The 19,311-nt window shown below is 34.6% G+C and overlaps 1 protein-coding gene across 3 annotated transcripts in view; it reads right to left on the bottom strand.

The window, feature by feature from the left end:
- The window catches only part of LOC100366917 (AMP deaminase 2), a 43,926-nt gene extending 32,806 nt beyond the window's left edge, over positions 1-11,120 (bottom strand). For 2 of the 3 annotated variants that reach the window (XM_002735910.4, XM_085499265.1), the window contains exon 1: positions 1,873-2,208. In XM_002735910.4, the coding sequence (XP_002735956.1) occupies positions 1,873-2,014 (142 nt within the window). In that variant the 5' untranslated portion in view covers positions 2,015-2,208. Of the gene's footprint in view, positions 1-1,872; positions 2,209-10,855 lie in introns of those variants that run through there. The other variant, XM_085499266.1, reaches the window with a different exon arrangement.
- Positions 11,121-19,311: the final 8,191 nt, after the last annotated feature.

Genomic DNA, 19,311 nt, shown 5'->3' with positions numbered 1-19,311 from the left:
GGTTTGAAACAAATAATAATCCAAGATTCAATAACTAATAAACAATGACTGACCGAATATAATATAGTGAGAAATATGGTAATATATAATGATTACTGCTCTTCAGAAACCATGACAAATTTGCATATAATTAGCATAACCATAAGTCTTCTGTTTATCATCTAAACACACAAATGCATGCATTACTGTCGTGTAAATAGTATAATCAGAAACATGGTGATATATAATGATAATCTGAAAATTACTGCTCTTCAGAAACCTTAACTTATTTGCATATAATTAGCATAACCATAAGTCTTATGTTTTATCGTCTAAACACACAAAAGCATGCATTACTGTCGTGTAAATAGATGGGTTGCTGAGTACGTGCTCGGGTGGGTGTTGGTGTCAACAACCCAAATTTGAAACACTATAAAAACATATACTAGTATGTAACCATGTCCATACTACTGTATATCGCTTTATAGTCACGAAAGACAAATGCTTTGCAAAACAGTGAGTCACGAAAAAAAAAAGGTTCAGAGCAATTTAAAAAAACCCACTGATGCTCTGAAAATTCATTTATCATATTATTGATATGGGCCTATAGTACCAACATATAAACTACCGGTACTACTCATTGCTATATTGTAGTATATGCATTAATTTGATGGATTCTAAACCTAACCAGTGAACGAATTTACCAACAATTTGGCTGAACTTGAAGCATAAAAATAAAATTTTTTTTTTTTTTCTAAATGCATTCGTGAATTTTTGTGCTATATAATAAAGATTGCATATGACTGTATCCAACAAACTTGATTAGCACCAGTGATGTTAGGGGTGGGGTACAGTATATGGAACAGCCAAAGTTGTATTAAGGGGTGCAGTGTACTAAACAGCCAAACTATTACTTGTCATTCACTTAGTGATGCAGGAACTCCAAATCAACAAGTGCAGAGAGGAGGTGATATATGATTGCGTAAAAAACAAAACAATTAAAACATGGCAGCCCTACTCCCCAAGGCACTATAAAATTATCTCCTTTCTTGCATTTCACTTCTCTTATATGGTGGTGATTGACACACCAGGTATGCACGAGATAAGGGCCTCGTATAAACAAAGATGGCGACTTTGACTGTTGAGTAGACCAACAGGTACAAACTGAGACATTAACAAGATTTAACTAGATAATTTCCTTGGTGATTGGAAGGTATCGAATGAGTCACTGGCAGTAATTAGTGCAAGTCGTGCACAGGTCAAAACTCATACTTCATTAGAAAAGCACATTGGGGTGTGAGAAAATCAATATTTATCATCACAAATAGTGCACATGCCTGGTGCAACATCACTACCCTTTAAGTTCAAAGTAACAGAATGAGATACAAGTGTACTGCTATATTGCTCAACATTATTGATTATTTTCATCAAGTCAATGACACACTTAAAAATTATGTGAAACAATGACCTGTATTTCAGTATTCCGATTCCACAACACAATTTTTTAAAGCAGTGCAAAACAAAGTACACTGAAAGCAGACAACTTAACCCTGTAGATTTCTTTAAAATGTTTACATTCAGTCCATATAAACTTATATATAAGCATCATTTTAATGGAAACTGATCCTTATTCAGCGTCAATGTTTACATAAAATTTCGGGAGTCACATATCATAAATTGCAGGGTTCTGTTTCAACCGGATTGTAAAGCTGATACTTTTTTTTTATATCTGACATGTCACTACAAACAACTTTGAACCCCACCTTGAAGAGTGAGTATTAATGAACAACAGGATGAAAATATGACAGCGGACAAAGTGAATAGAAATACAGAACTAAATGTCAGACCAGTAAAATCAACAAAATCAAAATGGTGTACTTATCCCTTGCTTACTTGATAAATGATCAAATGAATCCATTTCAGACTCTCCGTAACTTTCTTCTTCCATGTAAAAATCATTACCGGCTAAATTATGCTGAACACTGGAGTTTGAAATTTCACAGGCTTGGCTCTGCAGAAGATTTCTGTGAGGCATGTTGGTTTTTGTTTTTTTTATTTTGCACACACTCGTGTGACTGAGCAAGCTGTTCACTGTTTTGCTGATGAATTTCTACTGCGTGTACACGATGAGGTCACTCTGAATGAACTGCCTATTTAAATTATGTTTACAACAAGGCCATACTGGTTCTTTATTATGTTTCTCATATTAGTGGCACACATAAAATGACTCCCAGCATAATTGTCTGATTTACATCCAAGGTGACTATACCAGCATACGTAACTGAAAAGTTTAATTTAGAAATTTTCATAATCTCATGGCATTTAAGAAGAACGCATTTTGCAAAAGTCACAGACTCTCATTGTTGCCACAGGCACCATAGGAGCACTAGAGACATTTTCAAATAAAAATTTAGTAATTTCCACTGACTCACAAGACTTTGTTCTTGCAAAAATAAAATTAAAGCTATATATAGTAATACCATAAGTGATTATTATTCTGATAAGAATGAAATAGATTCAGTTAATATTTTAATTGTTTAGTTTGGGAGGAGGAAGAAGAAATCTGTATATAAAGTATGGTATAAATGTGATCTAACAAAAAATACCTGCCTGCTCAAAATAAGCTAATAACTAAATAAACTCTTCAAAAATTATTCATAAAATGACAAATTTAGATGACCACAGTCATTCACAAGCATTAAGTAGTTGCATGTTTAGAACTGATTTTTTGTATTTTTTGTCATGGTGTAAATTGTCTTGTCATACGTATTTGTGATTGTTAATGTTAGCTTTTCTGTACTAATTGAGAAACCCAGGGGGGGGGGGGGATAAGCCTACCAGGTTTCATCTATCTATCTATCCATCCATCCTTCTCTATATTCTTATTGATCCATCCCTATATGCATTCATTCATGAGTGGCACTTTGCATGAAATTTGAGATTATGACATCCTTGGCTGTCCATTTCCAAAGACTGTCCATTTCCAAAGATGACAAAACATGGCTTGACTGGTGACCAAACAGTAATCAGTAATAACTAGTTAGAATATGATAAATCTGAATGTTTCCGCTATATACACCGAAAGGAAAGGTTTGAAAAGAAATGAATACATTGGTTTAATACAACAATATAATAAGTCACAACTAGTAATCACAAATTAATATCCATCTGTTTTTGTTTCTTCAAGTTTTCGGAAGTATACATTAATTGTATTGTTCAATTAAAGAGCAATTATTGATTGTAAAGTTGTCCCTGGTACGCGGACACTACTACAATAAATTTATTGTTTCGCTAGCCTTAGAATACAACTAACAGAATCAAACAAGGTTAGAGTTAACAATATACTGCAATAAAATATGTTGTCTACTTAATGCGACATACTGTGCCATTGTAACAAACAATAAATACAGTGTGGCCTTATTGACAACAAGGTCACTGATAGAAATCTCACAAAAGGCTCCACTCAGCTGGCCTGCAGACAATGACATATTATTGATAGTCCTCTAATGGTGGTGCACCTATCAGACACCACATGAAGGATTCTCAAAACATGACCAAAATGCATTAATATGCAGCAAACAAGATTTTATCAGGTCATAGGAGAGTACATGTGTCAACACTTGACAGACTGCAGGCATTGTATGTTAATTATATGGTGATGAGTTTGACTGACTGACATTAGTAGAAAACAAAGTATATGTGTAGGTCAAATGCATATCAGAAGTAAAGCTAACAACATCTAAATTTTTGAAAATCAGGCACATACTCAAAATGAACAATATAGTAGCTCTATACAAGGACTCCCTCTAGGTTGAAAAACTCATTTATAACTAGGTCATCAAGTCATTCTTTGCATAAATTTCATGCTTAAACAAGTAATATAGTAACGCTAAAAATTTTTTTTGTTTAGCTATTTTTAAATAAACTCTGCCTTTTGGAATTGATGAATGGATAGTGGTCAGAGCCCCTGTCTATTAAAAGCACAAACAAGTGCATATATATCAGAAATTGCATTTATTCAATATCAATAGTTTTTTTTGTAATGGGCCATTCCAGTTTATATCTGCCCCAAGCCCCATCCCCCCATGTTGATGAGCTTGTGTGTTTACTTCATACAGGGTTTTATTTATTTCCAAATCAACATTCACCATACAGTGATGGAAATCCAAAACTATAGTTCCAACTTATGGTGTTGATGAGTTCCTTTGTGCCACCATACAGAGTAGGATTTCCAAATATAACTCTCATATGCTAATTTACTAAGTTCAAAATTTTATATTTGATAATGGAAATCCAAACTAGTCCTGATTCATGGTATTGATGAGCTCATTCGTGCCACCAACCTTATCTAATTTCAGTAATAAATATTTCATACTGGCACAATTTTTTTACCATATACAGTCAGAATTCCAAGTTTTTTTAGTCATACAGTCTTGGAAATCCAACCAATTGTAGTTTGTTTGTTTTGTTTTTTAACCATTGTTGTGTTTTAGACAGTAATTCTTGATTCTTGTAAAAATTGTATGTTTTATATATGTGGTTTTGCAGTTAGTGTAACCATTTTAATTCCATCTGAGGAATTTTAAGTGTTTCAATAAACCAAATTAATACTGGATTGTGAAAGGATGGTGGTCGATGTCGATAACATTGATTTTCCCACAATCCAATGCATACTTCTAATGGAAATCACGAGTATGAGTTTTGACCTGGGCACAACATGCACTCATTACTGCCCATGACTTCTTTCATACCTTCCAATCACCAAAGAAATTACATAGTTAAAGCTCAGTCAGCATTGTATTAGTTTATGCTCATTGGTCTGCACAACAGTCAAGGTAGCAATGTTGGTTCATATGATATCGATATCTGGCACAACAATCGCACAACAACCGCTGCCTTTAAACTATCTGCACTGCTGTTTGATATGCATATTGTGAACGGAATAAACAAAGTTATCAGTGTAGCCATTTTAAAGATAACAGTAAAAGTAAAAAATTAATATCAACAAATCTGATAGAGAAATGAATCAAATAAAGATAAGGGTTCCTTAAGTTCCTTGCCTTGCCCCACCAGTGTCCCTCCCCAAATTTATTTGTATTTACTCATCAGTACACATGCAAAGTTATCTGGAGGGGCATATACATTTACATTGGGGAGGGGGTGTTAGGGTTACGGCTTAGGTTACGGATGAGCGCCTTTTAGAACTTTTTCCGATAAATTACTTGTACTTTGTAAGAAATTGCAACTGCCAATCATTTTCAATGTTCATAATATATATTTAAAAAAAAAAATATTCAACAAAATTTCTGTGGCTACACACTAGTGCCTACTATCTTTCATTATAATATAGTATTAGACCCATGAGCACTTTTCATTTTCTGGCTATAAGTAAATTATAGTGTAGGTTGTTTTACACACATGTACACCAAAAACAACCATAAAATAAATCCTGTATTCTGTGGTAATCGTACCTACCAATATTTTGGACAGAATCAAAAAGTTTATTTTATGTAAATCAGCGCAATTATTTATTCTATGTAATTTAGGTAGGGTTATTTCAGTTTTTTTTTAAATATTATTTAGTCAGGCATGCCTGAGAAACTGTTGATGAAATGTAAAAATTTTGCAATTTTGTTGACAAAAACATGACATGTTGACGGTATTTGTGGGAAATAAAATGGCCGTCATCTATATGTCTCTAATTATGTCTTGTTTTTGTACCTACTTTCAACAACACTGGACAAAGCCTATGTGAAAAATGGTTAAGAACACATGGAAAAAAACAAATACGGCCACCAGTCAGCCATTTAGTATCAAATCAAAAAACAAACTAATGTGCATCAGTACCCAGTATGTGTGATGTTTCAATAAAACCAATCAAGACATGCCTGAAAAACAGTTGATGTAAATCTTTTTGAACTAAATCAGTCACAAGTTGGTCAAAGGTCAACAGAAACTAACAAGGAACCTAATGGTCAAAATAACTCTGTTGTCCTACAAGAACATTGTGGTAGCCAAGTCGAGAATAAATTGTTCACAAAAATAATTTAATAATCAAAGCAATTGGGTTGGTGTTGGGAAGAAGTTAAAAATAGTATTTATTTTTCACCAAAATTGACAAAAAAATTTGCCAAAAATAGAGAATTAAAGATATCGTCATGAAATGAACAAATCTGACAGAGGTCCACCCAAGGTATCTATATATTAAGTATCAAAGCAATTGTGCTGGTAGTTTTCAAGAAGAAGCTGAAAATGGAATTATTGATGGACAACATTGGATAATCACCTATGATATGAAAAACGGAGCTAAAAACTGACATGCATGTCTCCTTTGTGCCAACTCAACTTCGGTCATGCCTAGGAAATGCTGTTGTAAGGCACACATACACAGATGGACACGCGGATGAAACCAAAATCTTCATCTGACTAAAAACAAATTTAGGTTTAGCAATTACTGAAGAGTATGACTCATTCAAAAACAAAATAATAAACAAATTGAACCTGTGTTTTTTTACCAAAAACACCAAAATGTTTTATTTATGGCAACAGAAAACTGCATGAAAAGAAATATTAATGACAGTCATATTGATAATAGGGATGTCAGATCACACGCAAAATTAAAAAAACCAAAAAAAACATAAAAATACATACATAAAATAAACAAAATGTTGCACCAAAATTTTGACAGGAAAATTATTTTGTTCGAATGGTTTATAATGTTTTCGATCAAGTTAATTATTCTATTGGTGGTTCACACTAGGGGGCGCTATTCAGTCTACATGAAATGTTAAAGATTTTTTCCATATTTTTTAGCTGTATTAAAAAACAAATAACAAAGGTGAATGGATATTATTCTCAACAAATAATACTATAAAACTGGAGTTTAATACATTATTATACATCTAACATTGAAAAACAAAAGCATTTTAATACTTATCCGTGAACCACTATATAGGAACATGTTCCAGAAGCATTTGAATGTCTTTCTTATTTGGAAATTGTGCATCACATTTACGCTACATTTGAACAATAAAATATTTTCTGTTTTGTGCAACATCTCGCGAGACTATTAAATTTGCTTAGCAACCGGTTGCTCGTCACGTGATACAGGTCAAGCTTTGATTCAAAAAGGCGCTAAATCGTGAGTGTATCTACTAGTAGTGTGGTGTGTTAAATTTCCGAGTGATTTCTTGTATTTGTTTCATGTTTGTGACCATGGCTGATAGAATGACGATGCCACAGCTCAAATACTTTCTTTATAAATTCAGTGCTTCTTATAATTTCCCAGCTGTGCATGACTTGAATCCTGAGGAAGAACTTGATTTGTTACATCACGATCCGAAAAATGATGTTGCTATATGACTTAACAAACTTGGTTGTAATTTTACCGATCCTTTTGAAATTACCTGGTTACTTTAAGTAATGTTCCAGAATTCAGCTGTCAGATGATTTTAACTTTTCTGCATTAACACTCTACATATTTCCATGCATATACTACAGGTAACTGAAATTTCAAATGACTAATGATAGCCAAAATAACTACTTAAATTCTGAAATTACAAGATCATGCAATTATTTAGCACAAGGAAATAATATATATTGATAATATAATTTTTGTCATTCATAATAAATTCAATTATTACAATTTATATGTGGCTAATGACAACTTAATGTGACAAAAAACATAACATGCTAGCTGTCACAGTGGCTAATGATTGTCATGACCTAGCGCTAACAGTGCTATTTAATGTGCCACTGATCCAACGATGACAGGAAAAAGCTAAGGTCGTCACCGAAACAAGTTCACTTGGCCGGGTTCGGTGACGACCTTATCTTCTGCGATTTGATAATGCGGCATTCAACTACTCTCGCAGTCGCCCATATTGGGTCTGGATGCAACTCGGTAGGAGCTTTTCTTTCCACAAAGTGCAGGGAAAAAATGTATGTGTCCTGGGTGATTCGGTGTGGATTAAACTTGTCTGTCCGAGAGCAGGCACTGATTTATCCATCAAGCTTTTCAGACTTTGTTTTTGGCTTATTAGCCCTGTCACACCATAACATTTTGGTCAGCGTTCTCTGAATGTTCCAATCGTCCAATTTCCGAGCGTTCTGGAACGAGGTAGACACATCCAGTGTTCGATTAACGAGTGCCCCTAACATATGACTAGCGTGTTCCTAACGCACGAGGAGCGTGTAATGAGTGACCAAGTAAGATACCACTGGAAATCATTGACGTGTGCTAACGTGTCACTAGAGCGCGACGAACAACTTTTAAACGTTAAGTGAGCGTGTTGAGCGTGTATCTAACGTTAGGTCGTTAATTTGACGTCAGTCGCACGCTTTATGTGCGTTAGGGTTACCTTCAGCGGTCGTTGACAGGACGCTAGTGAGTTCTTCACTGCAAAGCGAGCAATTGGTAACAACTAAGTAACGCTAGAGCAACGACTGACTAACGATTGTCGAACGCGTTGAATGTTAGCAAAACGATCGAAGAACATTATTTAACGTTTAACAGCGTTTAAAAATAAACGTTGAAGAACGCTGGTCTCAAATGAGAATGAGAACTTTTGTGCATGAAAAAAATGTTTAATAATGTGGTTATCATGAAAATACCACAAAATATGCACACAGGAAGTACAGAAACACATCAACCTCTGCTACACGTTGGTCGATATAATCACAGCACTACCTTTGTACACACTTTGCAATATTTTCAGAACAACCTCATAGTATTTGGTTTTCATGACTTAATTTACGATTTAACGTATGAAAACAAATACTTGCACAAATTAATTCTAGTTCAGTTGACAGTTGAATTTTATTCTTAGAAATATCAGGCATTAGTAGCATGCTGGTATGAAATACAGAATGAGGGGTTGTTATAACATTTTATTTTAAATCTAAAATGGAACACACATCCTCAGTTAGACCTAAATTCTAGTTAGATCTCGGAGGAAACTCTCAAATTCTCATGTTTTGACAAGAAGGCCCAACCAAACAAGTAAATTATATTTGTTGACACACAGTATTCAGAAAGTAGGTAACAGCAGGTGAAAGTAGATAATCATCAATCCTTTCAATGTTTATTTTTGTTAAGTCTCAAAAGATAAACCTCCATAATGTTCTATGCACATAGAATTTTAATGTATAACTCGTAAATTTGAAAATTAAAAATGAAAAATGTTATACTAATTAAATTTTATTGTTATTTTATTGCTGAAAACTTATGCAATGACCAGATAAATTCTAGATTAGAAAGGTAATTAATTATGTCTACCCCAGTGAAAAGATCTATTGTAATAAATACTGAATGAAATAATATATGCTGACAGGTGAATTTGTTTTAACATAAATTGTCTTTCCCAAACTTTGAGTACACAAATTTTAAAACTTTTACGATGATATTGATAGTGTTTACTTTGATTTTAAAATTACTCACAGCACAACAAACCTGTTTCTTTCATTTTGAATGAATATTTATAAAACTATTAATTTAAGCGACACTGAAATTTAACAATATTTATAAAAATGAAGGGAACAGGTTTGTTAAACTTGTGAATATTATTACTTGACCATTGGCACTACTAAATAACCCTGCCTTTCAAGTTTTTATATTGTTATCTATAGAAGTCTAAGTGTTACATATAAGATTGGCATTGTAGTGGGTCTCTTTATTCATTGATGCTGTAGGATGACATGCTCTCTACACTTATCTAATGCATATCACACAAGGAGTGCCAGGAGTTTGTTTGAAACTACGATCGTTTCAAAGTCAATTGTCAGTCGGCACATATTTTACCGATATAATAAAACATTATAGTGAGTTCTTAGTAAATAATGATGAATGAAATTTAGAAATATTGTAGAAATAAAATGGCCCTTAAATTGCATAAATCAGTTTACGTTTCAGTTCCTTGTTCATAGTGCATTCAAAGACGTTCTATTTCAAGCTAGTTGAAACCTGAAAATATGCTAGAAACACAAATTTTATTATCATTATTACGTGTTAGGCAAAATCGGCTAATAAGACGTCATATTACACAAGTCTGTGCTGAGACAGCAAATCCTGTGATGACACAAAGTCTGTTTCCCACCCAACAAAGTGGATCTTTTCCACAAAATGGAAATCATCTTCAAATCAGAGAGATTTATCTTCTAAATACTGTGGAATAATTTATTTTCACTGGAATTAATTTTCTCTGAAAAGATTTTTTGGGTCTTTTGTATGAAATTTATTTACACTAATTTTTAGCGAGTTGAAGTTAAAATATATAAAGGAAAAATATAGAAAAAAGGTATTGCTGGATTTTATTTTCACTGAAATCACTCCTTCAGCGAAAATTAATTCCAAGCGAAAATAAAATATTTTACAGTAAATTTTCTAGGTGTGAACAAATTGGGTTAAGTTATCTGACGTATATCTCCCGAGTGGTCTCGTAAAAAGGAGGCAGTTGGCTACTTGGCTATTTTTAAGACTTGCAACCTATAGACATTTTGACCTCCTAAATCTAGCAGCATAATCCACAACTTAGCAAAAGCACTGTCTTCCAATTAGGAGACCTGTATCATTTCAAACATTGGTAACCCCCTCTCAAATTGAGTGAAGAGTTTGCTATTGAACTTGTTTAAAAGCGCGGATCTTCTATAAATTGTGCATCGTCTCCCGATCGAGACTTTTATTTCCCGATTTGCGAAAAATGCTCCCATGACGTTGTCGTCTGTGGATGTATAAATTGCAGAGCGCGATCAGCCTGTAGCATGTCGACCAGATTTTTACAATGCAATACCACTCTAATGGAGGACGACCAATTTGTAACATGGCAAGTGTACAATACGTCCATTGTATAAGTGAAGTAGAAAATATAATCAAACTTACGACGACATTCTCTTGGTTTCCCATCATGATCATCGGGTTGTTTCGATTTGATGTCCAAAGTAAGGGGCTGTATCTCCGTCTTGTTCGACGTTGCCATATTAGAACCAGTCCAGACGATAAGGAACTTGTCTGTGATACCACTTAATGCAGAGACAAATATCAGATGTTCCAATTCAAGAAAAACAGTTTGCAGATTTCTATAAATTCAACCGCGGAACAAGTTTACGCGAAAACAAATTTGTTTACGTGCGCCATTTTTAATCATATGACCTTTGACCTGGTCGCTGCCCAGTTCAGTCCAGTCGCCATCCTAAACACCAAAAACACCAGATTTTCGATAGAATGAAACAAAAAAAGGCACATTTATAAGTTATACCAGAATTAAAACCTTTAATATTATAAATTTCACAATTCAAACTGAAATAAGTGGCGGCAAGAATTCTATCGTTTCACTCAGCTCTGCCCCAAATCGCGCCCTCTAGTGATGTCAAATGACGTAATGGCCGCGTAACGACCACTGTCGAACTCCGCACAGTTCGATGCGCCTTTACTTATTGCACTATTGCGTAAAGCGCAAAGGCCTCTGGGAAGGAGATTGGACCACTGTGTTAGGTTGTGTACAGTAAAATCTGCCTCGTCACTGGAGAGCATGTTTTAGAATAATGTGATTACTTTTTGTGGTGCTTTCGAGTGTTACCATGTAAAAATTGTTTAAACTTTGAATATTGGGATATTAACCTTAAATCAGTGGTGTCTTTTTTATTTAAATGATGTTTTCTTGTTTGGTATTTTTGTTTTTGTTTTCATGATATAAACACACAAAAGATTACATAATGATGTATGGAGAAAAAAAGAAAGAAAGTAAATACAGTTGTTGAAATAGCTACTTGCCATGCGAATTTGATTTCATACCTAAATTAAAGCGGGAGGATCGTCACCAGCGCACGCGCGGAAATTGAGTCCCAAGCGACGATAACAACACGCGCTAAAAACGCAAAGGTTCATGGGTGGACGCTTGTTTGTAAACAATGACTCGCTATGGCCATCTGACGCATGCGCAGGTAACGACTGCCGCGCTTTAACAGAAAAGTAATTTAGCTAAAGTTTCATCAATCTCATCACTATGGGGATATACTTTATTCTAACGACAACTTGAATTAGTGCAATTACGGTTCAGCTAAAACTAGCTAAATTAACATGACAGTTAAAAAGACGTTTTTCACAGTAAATACAGATATGATCTGGTATAACAGGTAATTGAATTTGCCTAATATCCACATAACGATGGCAGCTCGAGACGTCAATTGCTTTATAATAACACTGTGTAAATGGCTGAAAGGTGATTTTTTGGTTGGACTAAATAAAAACAACTATTCAGCAGGTGTTGTTTGCATACGCATGGATATCTAAACATATTACCAAATGTAGGTTCATTTGGTGTCACATGGCCTATTCAACTCAGTATTTACATGGATTAAATCTATTAGAAAAAAGAAGAAGGTGAAATTGATGTCCCGTACACGGTGTTCACGTTGCGCTCCTTTACGCTGGCGTGGAGATAAACTAACGAGAACACGTTACGCGGGCGTAATAAGATTTCAAAATAGCGGAAGCAGCCCGGTGACCTTTCGCGCAGGGTGTTGCAAGTGCACTAGCGTTTCAAAATGAACTTGGATGTCATAGTCAACTGTGTATTTAAGTTTATTTTAAAGTAAGTCGTCTGGCAATGTGTGTCAACATTTAAGGCAATTTAGGTTAATATTTTGACCTCAGGCTGTATACTAATGATGCTAATTAGTTCCAACATAGAGATTTGCTTCATGTTCCACCAAGTTAATGTATTTGTATATTAATATGACATTTTACATGTCCAGAACTGTTATTGCTTTATTGAAAAAGCACACAACGAACATGAATATATGGTCAACTGAAACATTGTCTATCTACGAGTCAGTGTTTGTGCGTAACAGTATTCAATGACTACCATATTTACGCCATTTGTTAGAGTTGCTGGTGTGAACGCATGATAATGTGATCTTTAAATTGTTTAATTACCAGGCGCAACTTACGCCGACGTAATATTTTCTAGTTTCAACACGTTTATAAATCAGTGTCGATGACGTATTTCCACCTATTACCTTGTAGAAGTGTCTAACTTTAGACTGCAGTTAAGAAATTCGCACTAAACAATATTTGAAACTGTTTGTTTGGGAAGTCGTGGGGGCGCTAGATATTGCTGTCCAAGGGCCTCTTCAAGACTCCGTAATGAAATCACTTTTCACACACGAACTTGATATACTAAACAAACCAGACATGTTCTCTTCGTACAAGGAAGTTGTAAGTTACTGCTACATGTACTTATAACACAAACTGACGCGGATGGAAAATAAAGCGATGTCCCCGAGATTGTTTAGCGTACATCTTTCAAAGGTAATTGATTTACTTATCTATTTGTGCAGGTGACGAGGTATCTCATCAGATGTGAAGATGGGCCACGCTTATACTAAATTATGGATTAGCGTTTATGTCTCATTGCTGCATTTGATTTTTTTTTACCAGGAGTTCTAATCTAATCCTTTTATATGATCCACTGATTAAAAGTCAACCAAAGCCGGAAAACGTTATTAACTTCTGTTTACTGACGCGCTGTGGTATACAGTTACGAGTAAGTAACCATCGGTCATATGTGTTCTATAGTTTATTTCACAAAGTCGTGTCTATTAATCCACACCGTATGTATTACATGTTTGATATTTGATGACAATCATGTTGTTTTCTTGCAGCCCTTTTCCAGCATGTATTATACAGACATATAACGCCACCGACGGTGACTTATGTTTGATGAAAGCTAAGGGAGATTCGTATCATATTTTCACAGTTGCTAGAAATATTTTAAACTATGAAACTTAAATGCTATGCATTGAATTTCTCCAAAAAATCTCACATTTTCCCCGACTTCTTCCTGATCGATCCTTCCGAGTTTTACAGTTCATGTATAGTCTATCCTCGGGGGCGGAGCTACGTCACAGACGTTCCACGTTGCTAAGACGCGCACCACTGTACCATGCATTTCAATGGGCTCTGTGCGCGCTGCTGTGGAACACTGGTCGAGCCGGTGAAAATTCGAGAAAACAACACAAACTCAACTTTGAAGTAATCCCGAACAATCACATTTATATATGTTACACACGTAGGGCTAATCTTGTTGCACTGTTCAGAGGAGTCTCAACAATCACCCCAAAGTACCGTTTTCTGCGAGTTTTGGGCCTTTGTTTTCACCGCCGCGGGTTGCCAGGCGGTGAAAATGCCCGGGAGTCCGCCCCAGAGGATACACCGATACAGTCTTACAGACGCCGTCGAGACGTCGTTGGTGGCGTCCTTTATTTCGGTATGAGACAATCTATGACAAAAAACACAGTATCGTCCTGGAGACAAGGGGTATTTTCGTAAGCTGTAATCAATTGACTTTATTCTCGTAATAATGTAATTTAAATAAATAAAAAAACTTAAATTCGTATACATGGACAAGGTGTAAAATGTAATCAGCTATTTTATTCGTCCGTAATTTGTACAAAGATATTATTTTTCGTAAGTGTATAAATCATTTGCACATTGAATGTTATAATTCTTACGCCATTTCCAATTTTGAATCTTAAACACAAATTATCAAATATATTATAAAAATGTGAAATGTAATTAGGAATTTCTTTTATCTGTAAAGTATAAAACCTTATTTTTTACTGTATATGGAACTTTCATTTTATTTTTTGTAAAAACGTAAAATGCCTTTTTTTATTTCCTGTATCCTGTATCAGCTATCCCCCCTTGCCCCCCTCTGTACTTGATGACGTTCAACAGCGGTAGAATCCAATCGACGCATTATTACGCATTATCGCTGTGATTTGTTTTAAGAAGTAAGTAAGCTTTTGTTGGACCGAAGACAAGTAACATTTTTATTGATAATACGGTCACTAAATGCTGACGTAAGTGAACTAATTAATGGTTGTGTATTTGTGATGGCGTAAGTGAAAAAATGACTATTTGCGGTGTTCAATGTCACGTGGTAATTGTCCGAGTACGCCATTAAGCCGCCATTTTATTTTATTTTAAACACGTGACAATGAAATCCTGAAAAAGTTGTAGTCGCTTGGCACATTATATCACTCAATCACTGTTATATCCAGAGTATATATAAGTGCACATAAATTAATCATTGAATCTGGAAGACACCAAAAACCCAAAATAAAAATTGAAGATAGAAAAAAAATATGCAAAATGTTATATTATTGAAGATGAGCTACACTTTTTCACATCATGTAGTCTTTATACTGATGCCAGAGTAAGATTATACGTAACGTTTCCGAGATCAATTGAACATGTTGTACAAGCAAATAACACGGAAAAATGTATAAAAACATCATATACGACAAGAAATCATTATTATTAATGTTAAACAAAAACTCATGGAAATGTAATATTTTAATTATCTAATTATAATATACTAATATCTAAGTACCAGTAATATTTCTTTACTGTTGTCGCATACGACTTATTTACCACTTCCGTGTCACTGAGAATGTTCTCGAACCGTACTGTGTCTGGGTGTAATATTCGATATTTTTTTAGAAAACGGTTGAATAGGTATTAGAACATTGTAGGAGACAATAGAAGGTAATGGAACATTCTAGAAATTTGTAGTAAGTTCCAGACTCATTATGTATGCTGATGTAATGGTCTATTTATAGACAGTGGTGGTATATATAGGGGAGTTGTTCAGCACTGAGTTCAGATCGGATGGGGTTTAAGTATCTGGTTATTGGAGTAGTGAAGTTTTACCACGTTATTGTACTTGATGTTTGCAGAGTATAATAATACCAGTACCAGTTGAAACCTCATCTGTTGGCTTCGTGTTCGCATGTTACCATCGCCGCCAGGGAAGTCTTTATGTTACTGTTGCCATTTTGGTATTTGAACTATCACACCTGTACTATACCAATTACGGTAATATTACGTTGCGTGTGACAACTGTATCTTTATGATAAGTATAGTTTTATCTTATCTTATCTTATCTTATCTTATCTTATCTTATCTTATCTTATCTTATCTTATCTACAGAATGTGTGAAAAAATATTTCACGGAATAACACGATTTGATGTATCACGCTTGAGCGTCGTTTGCATACTGAAATCTGGTTGCCACGGTTTAATGCAGGTTAAACTTTCTACTATATTCTTCTGTGTTTGTATACCATGCCACGCACATCTTTCGAGGTTTATACACTAACCATGGGTAGTGTATCAATAAACATGTTCAATAGCCCACTTTCGAGATAAACGGCCGCTGGTGGCACCATCATATCACGTGACCAAACATTTTCAGCATAACCTGTGTATGTACTTACGTTACGACCTCGTCAATCTATCCAACGTAAATTTATTTTATCATTCATTATTATTTCAAGTGAGTATTTATTTCTTCAAGTTGTCATCTTCAACATTTATATTTTTTATATTAACACTGGTGACAATGTTTTTTCGGGATTTTCTGCATATGTGACCTGTTCAGAACCAGTGTAATGTATTTGGGTCATATATATGTAGTGTCGAAAAATGAAGTAGTGACAGATACATAAGCATATACATTCAGTATGGTGACTATGAATAAATACATTGAGCACATGTTAGCTTAATGCAATGTGGATGAACAATTCATTAAAGTGGTGCTTTACCATCGGGGAGATGTCGACTTTTTCTTCACTTCTTAAGGCTTGAATGAAAAAAACGGAAAACCTCTAAGGAAAAGTTTGACCAAAACCCAATCCAATTAATTTGTTCGATGATAGAAATATTGCTGGCGTAACTGTAGAGCTACACTATAGATGATAAGGTTTTTCTAGCGGGGATGGCAGATGAATAAACTACAATAGTACCTCCTTAACACAGATGCAAGAGCTTTCAGTTTGGCACTAGACAGGTCTTTCCTTATTATTCTGGAGAGGATGGAGAAATGGACACAGGTTGTATAGACACTCTGGTCGGATATTGTCTTGTATCAGCCACTAAGAGCTGGATATCACATTCACTCAGCTGAAGTCACGAACAAATTAGCAATCATCAATATTAATACAATGCTGAAAATTATTGGATAATTTACTTAGCCATATTTCCTGCAAATGACTATGAGAACAGACCCACCCGAAATGGTCTTGTTTTCACAGAAATGGATGCCTACACCCATCTCTGAGATTCAGAAGGTCAAAAACGGAAATTGCGCAAATTGTATTACTCCTGGATGGAAAACTATAATTGCTCCATTGAGCCATCGCTGCTTATAGGTGGCTTAAATTTGACTGATACATGTCTGAGATTATAGGGCAACATCAAGGTTGATCTTGAATACTCAATTACATTCAGAATGAGTGTGCTCGGGCAGAAAATTATTCGTCTGAACACACTGAGCCGAAATATAAGATGTTGTTGGACTACAAGAAACTGAAACTCGGCTCCAATCGTATAAACGTTATTGGATGGGAAATTGAATGTTTCGATATTAATTTATGTTTTTTGAACTTCAACACAGACGACGACTGGGACAAATACAGAACAAGGACACATACAGGAACTCAGGCATTTACAGGCATTTAGCAGGACGACATGATAATATTACAAATTCATTCTTAGAATCGCAACAAAAACAATGTTAAAAATGTTAAGTGATCGATTAGGTATGTTAGTGTATGATCAAACGCTTGAACACATTCATTGGAGGATTAAGAAGCTCAAAAAATGTGCAAGCATGCTGACGATTAGAAAAGAAAGAGTGCTTCCTGCCCTTATTATGGTGCGATGAAGGTGTTTTTAGGTTATGTATGTAATTTATCCCTGAGAAAACCATGTCATTAAAAGCTCTGGTAAGTGATTTTAAGATTTAGTAGACCCCTTTTCATGAAGACATGAATATAAAATATATAGAATACCACTTGACGGTTAAAAATAACTTGGTCAAACCATGTACATATATTTTTTTACTCAATGATTCAAAACAAACTCTTAAAGACTTTTGGGTGATGAGCATTGCCAAATGGTTTGCACGGTCAATAACAACTTCTTCATTGATTTGAATGGGCATTGGAAGCAAGGGATCAATATTGTATAAATATTTTATAAATTTCCATAATATTCAGAAGCCATTCACTCCTTCCTGAAATGGGCATATGCAAATATACATGTAACATTTAAATATAGTATTTTAATGTAACATTTTCCATGTGTATATGGTGCGTATGTCACGTTACTTTAACTTTTATCATGTTATCAGTAAGTAATATCTGCCTGTATATGTTTCACCTTCGCTGTAAATTGTATTGATCATCTTGCTTGCAATTCTTACCAACCGTGCTCAATTGTGCTTGACTGTTACAGGGGCGAGCGATATTGCTGGAGACGGGAACAATGCCAGACATAAATCTTGCTTTATTATGGTTTCACGCGATTCTTGCGTGGCGTTGTATGTGTAAGATTGTCCGGTGTGTAATCTCGTTTCTAATTATATATGCATACAATCGCACATCGCTATACTATACATGTGTTACACAAACTGTTTAATTCTAGATTGGTTATGAACCCACACACGTAGTTGTAAACTTATTGAATATTATTTGGTGTATTGGGTTTTTATTTTACCCGACCCCGTGATATATTAACAAATACTTTTAAATATTTACAAGAATACAATCTTTATTCCTCCAGCATTTCAGTCATGATTTATAAAGCTTGCTGTACTGCAGATAAAATAGTCATGTCAACATAACATTATATAAGTTAACAAGTTAATACAACTTGTTTATTCCATTCTGGTCTAACTCCATATATACCTTTAATACCAAAGCTTAATATACCTGTATTGTACTGATGATTTTGTTGCATATGAATTGTCTTATATTGAATATGGGATTTGAACAATTTACGAGATTACCATTAATGGCAATGTGTACTTTTATATGCATAATTATAATACCTCAACCATAATTGCAGATACAAACCTGCAATTAATGTCTCATGGACAATATGTTTGATCATTAGCCCTGTGACCATATATGGTTATTGTATAGTGTGTATATAAATGTAATAACTTCAGAATATTTGCATGCAACGATCGCTTATAAATGACACTGTACAGACGATAACAATCCGCCACTTGACCTTAATTGAATTTCATCCAAATAGACATTATCAGATCGTAAAATAACTCGCTTTACAATTTCATTGATAATTACAAATAAGTAAACCGAAAAGACAAGCAAAACGATCATTGGTATTTGAAGATGAACTATTAGATCAAGACAAACAACATGCATTGGCATTATAAACAACGAAGTTAGAAGACACTTGTCTTTATTTCATGTATTGTTTTATTTAAGGTAGAATAGTACATAGTAAGTATATTTTAACTTGTT

This window comes from Saccoglossus kowalevskii, chromosome 5 (assembly GCF_978046115.1).
Source record: "Saccoglossus kowalevskii chromosome 5, keSacKowa6.1, whole genome shotgun sequence".
In the NCBI taxonomy this organism is placed as follows: domain Eukaryota; kingdom Metazoa; phylum Hemichordata; class Enteropneusta; family Harrimaniidae; genus Saccoglossus; species Saccoglossus kowalevskii.
The sequence above is the reverse complement of the archived record's forward strand: the minus strand, read 5'-3'. Positions and strand labels throughout refer to the sequence as shown.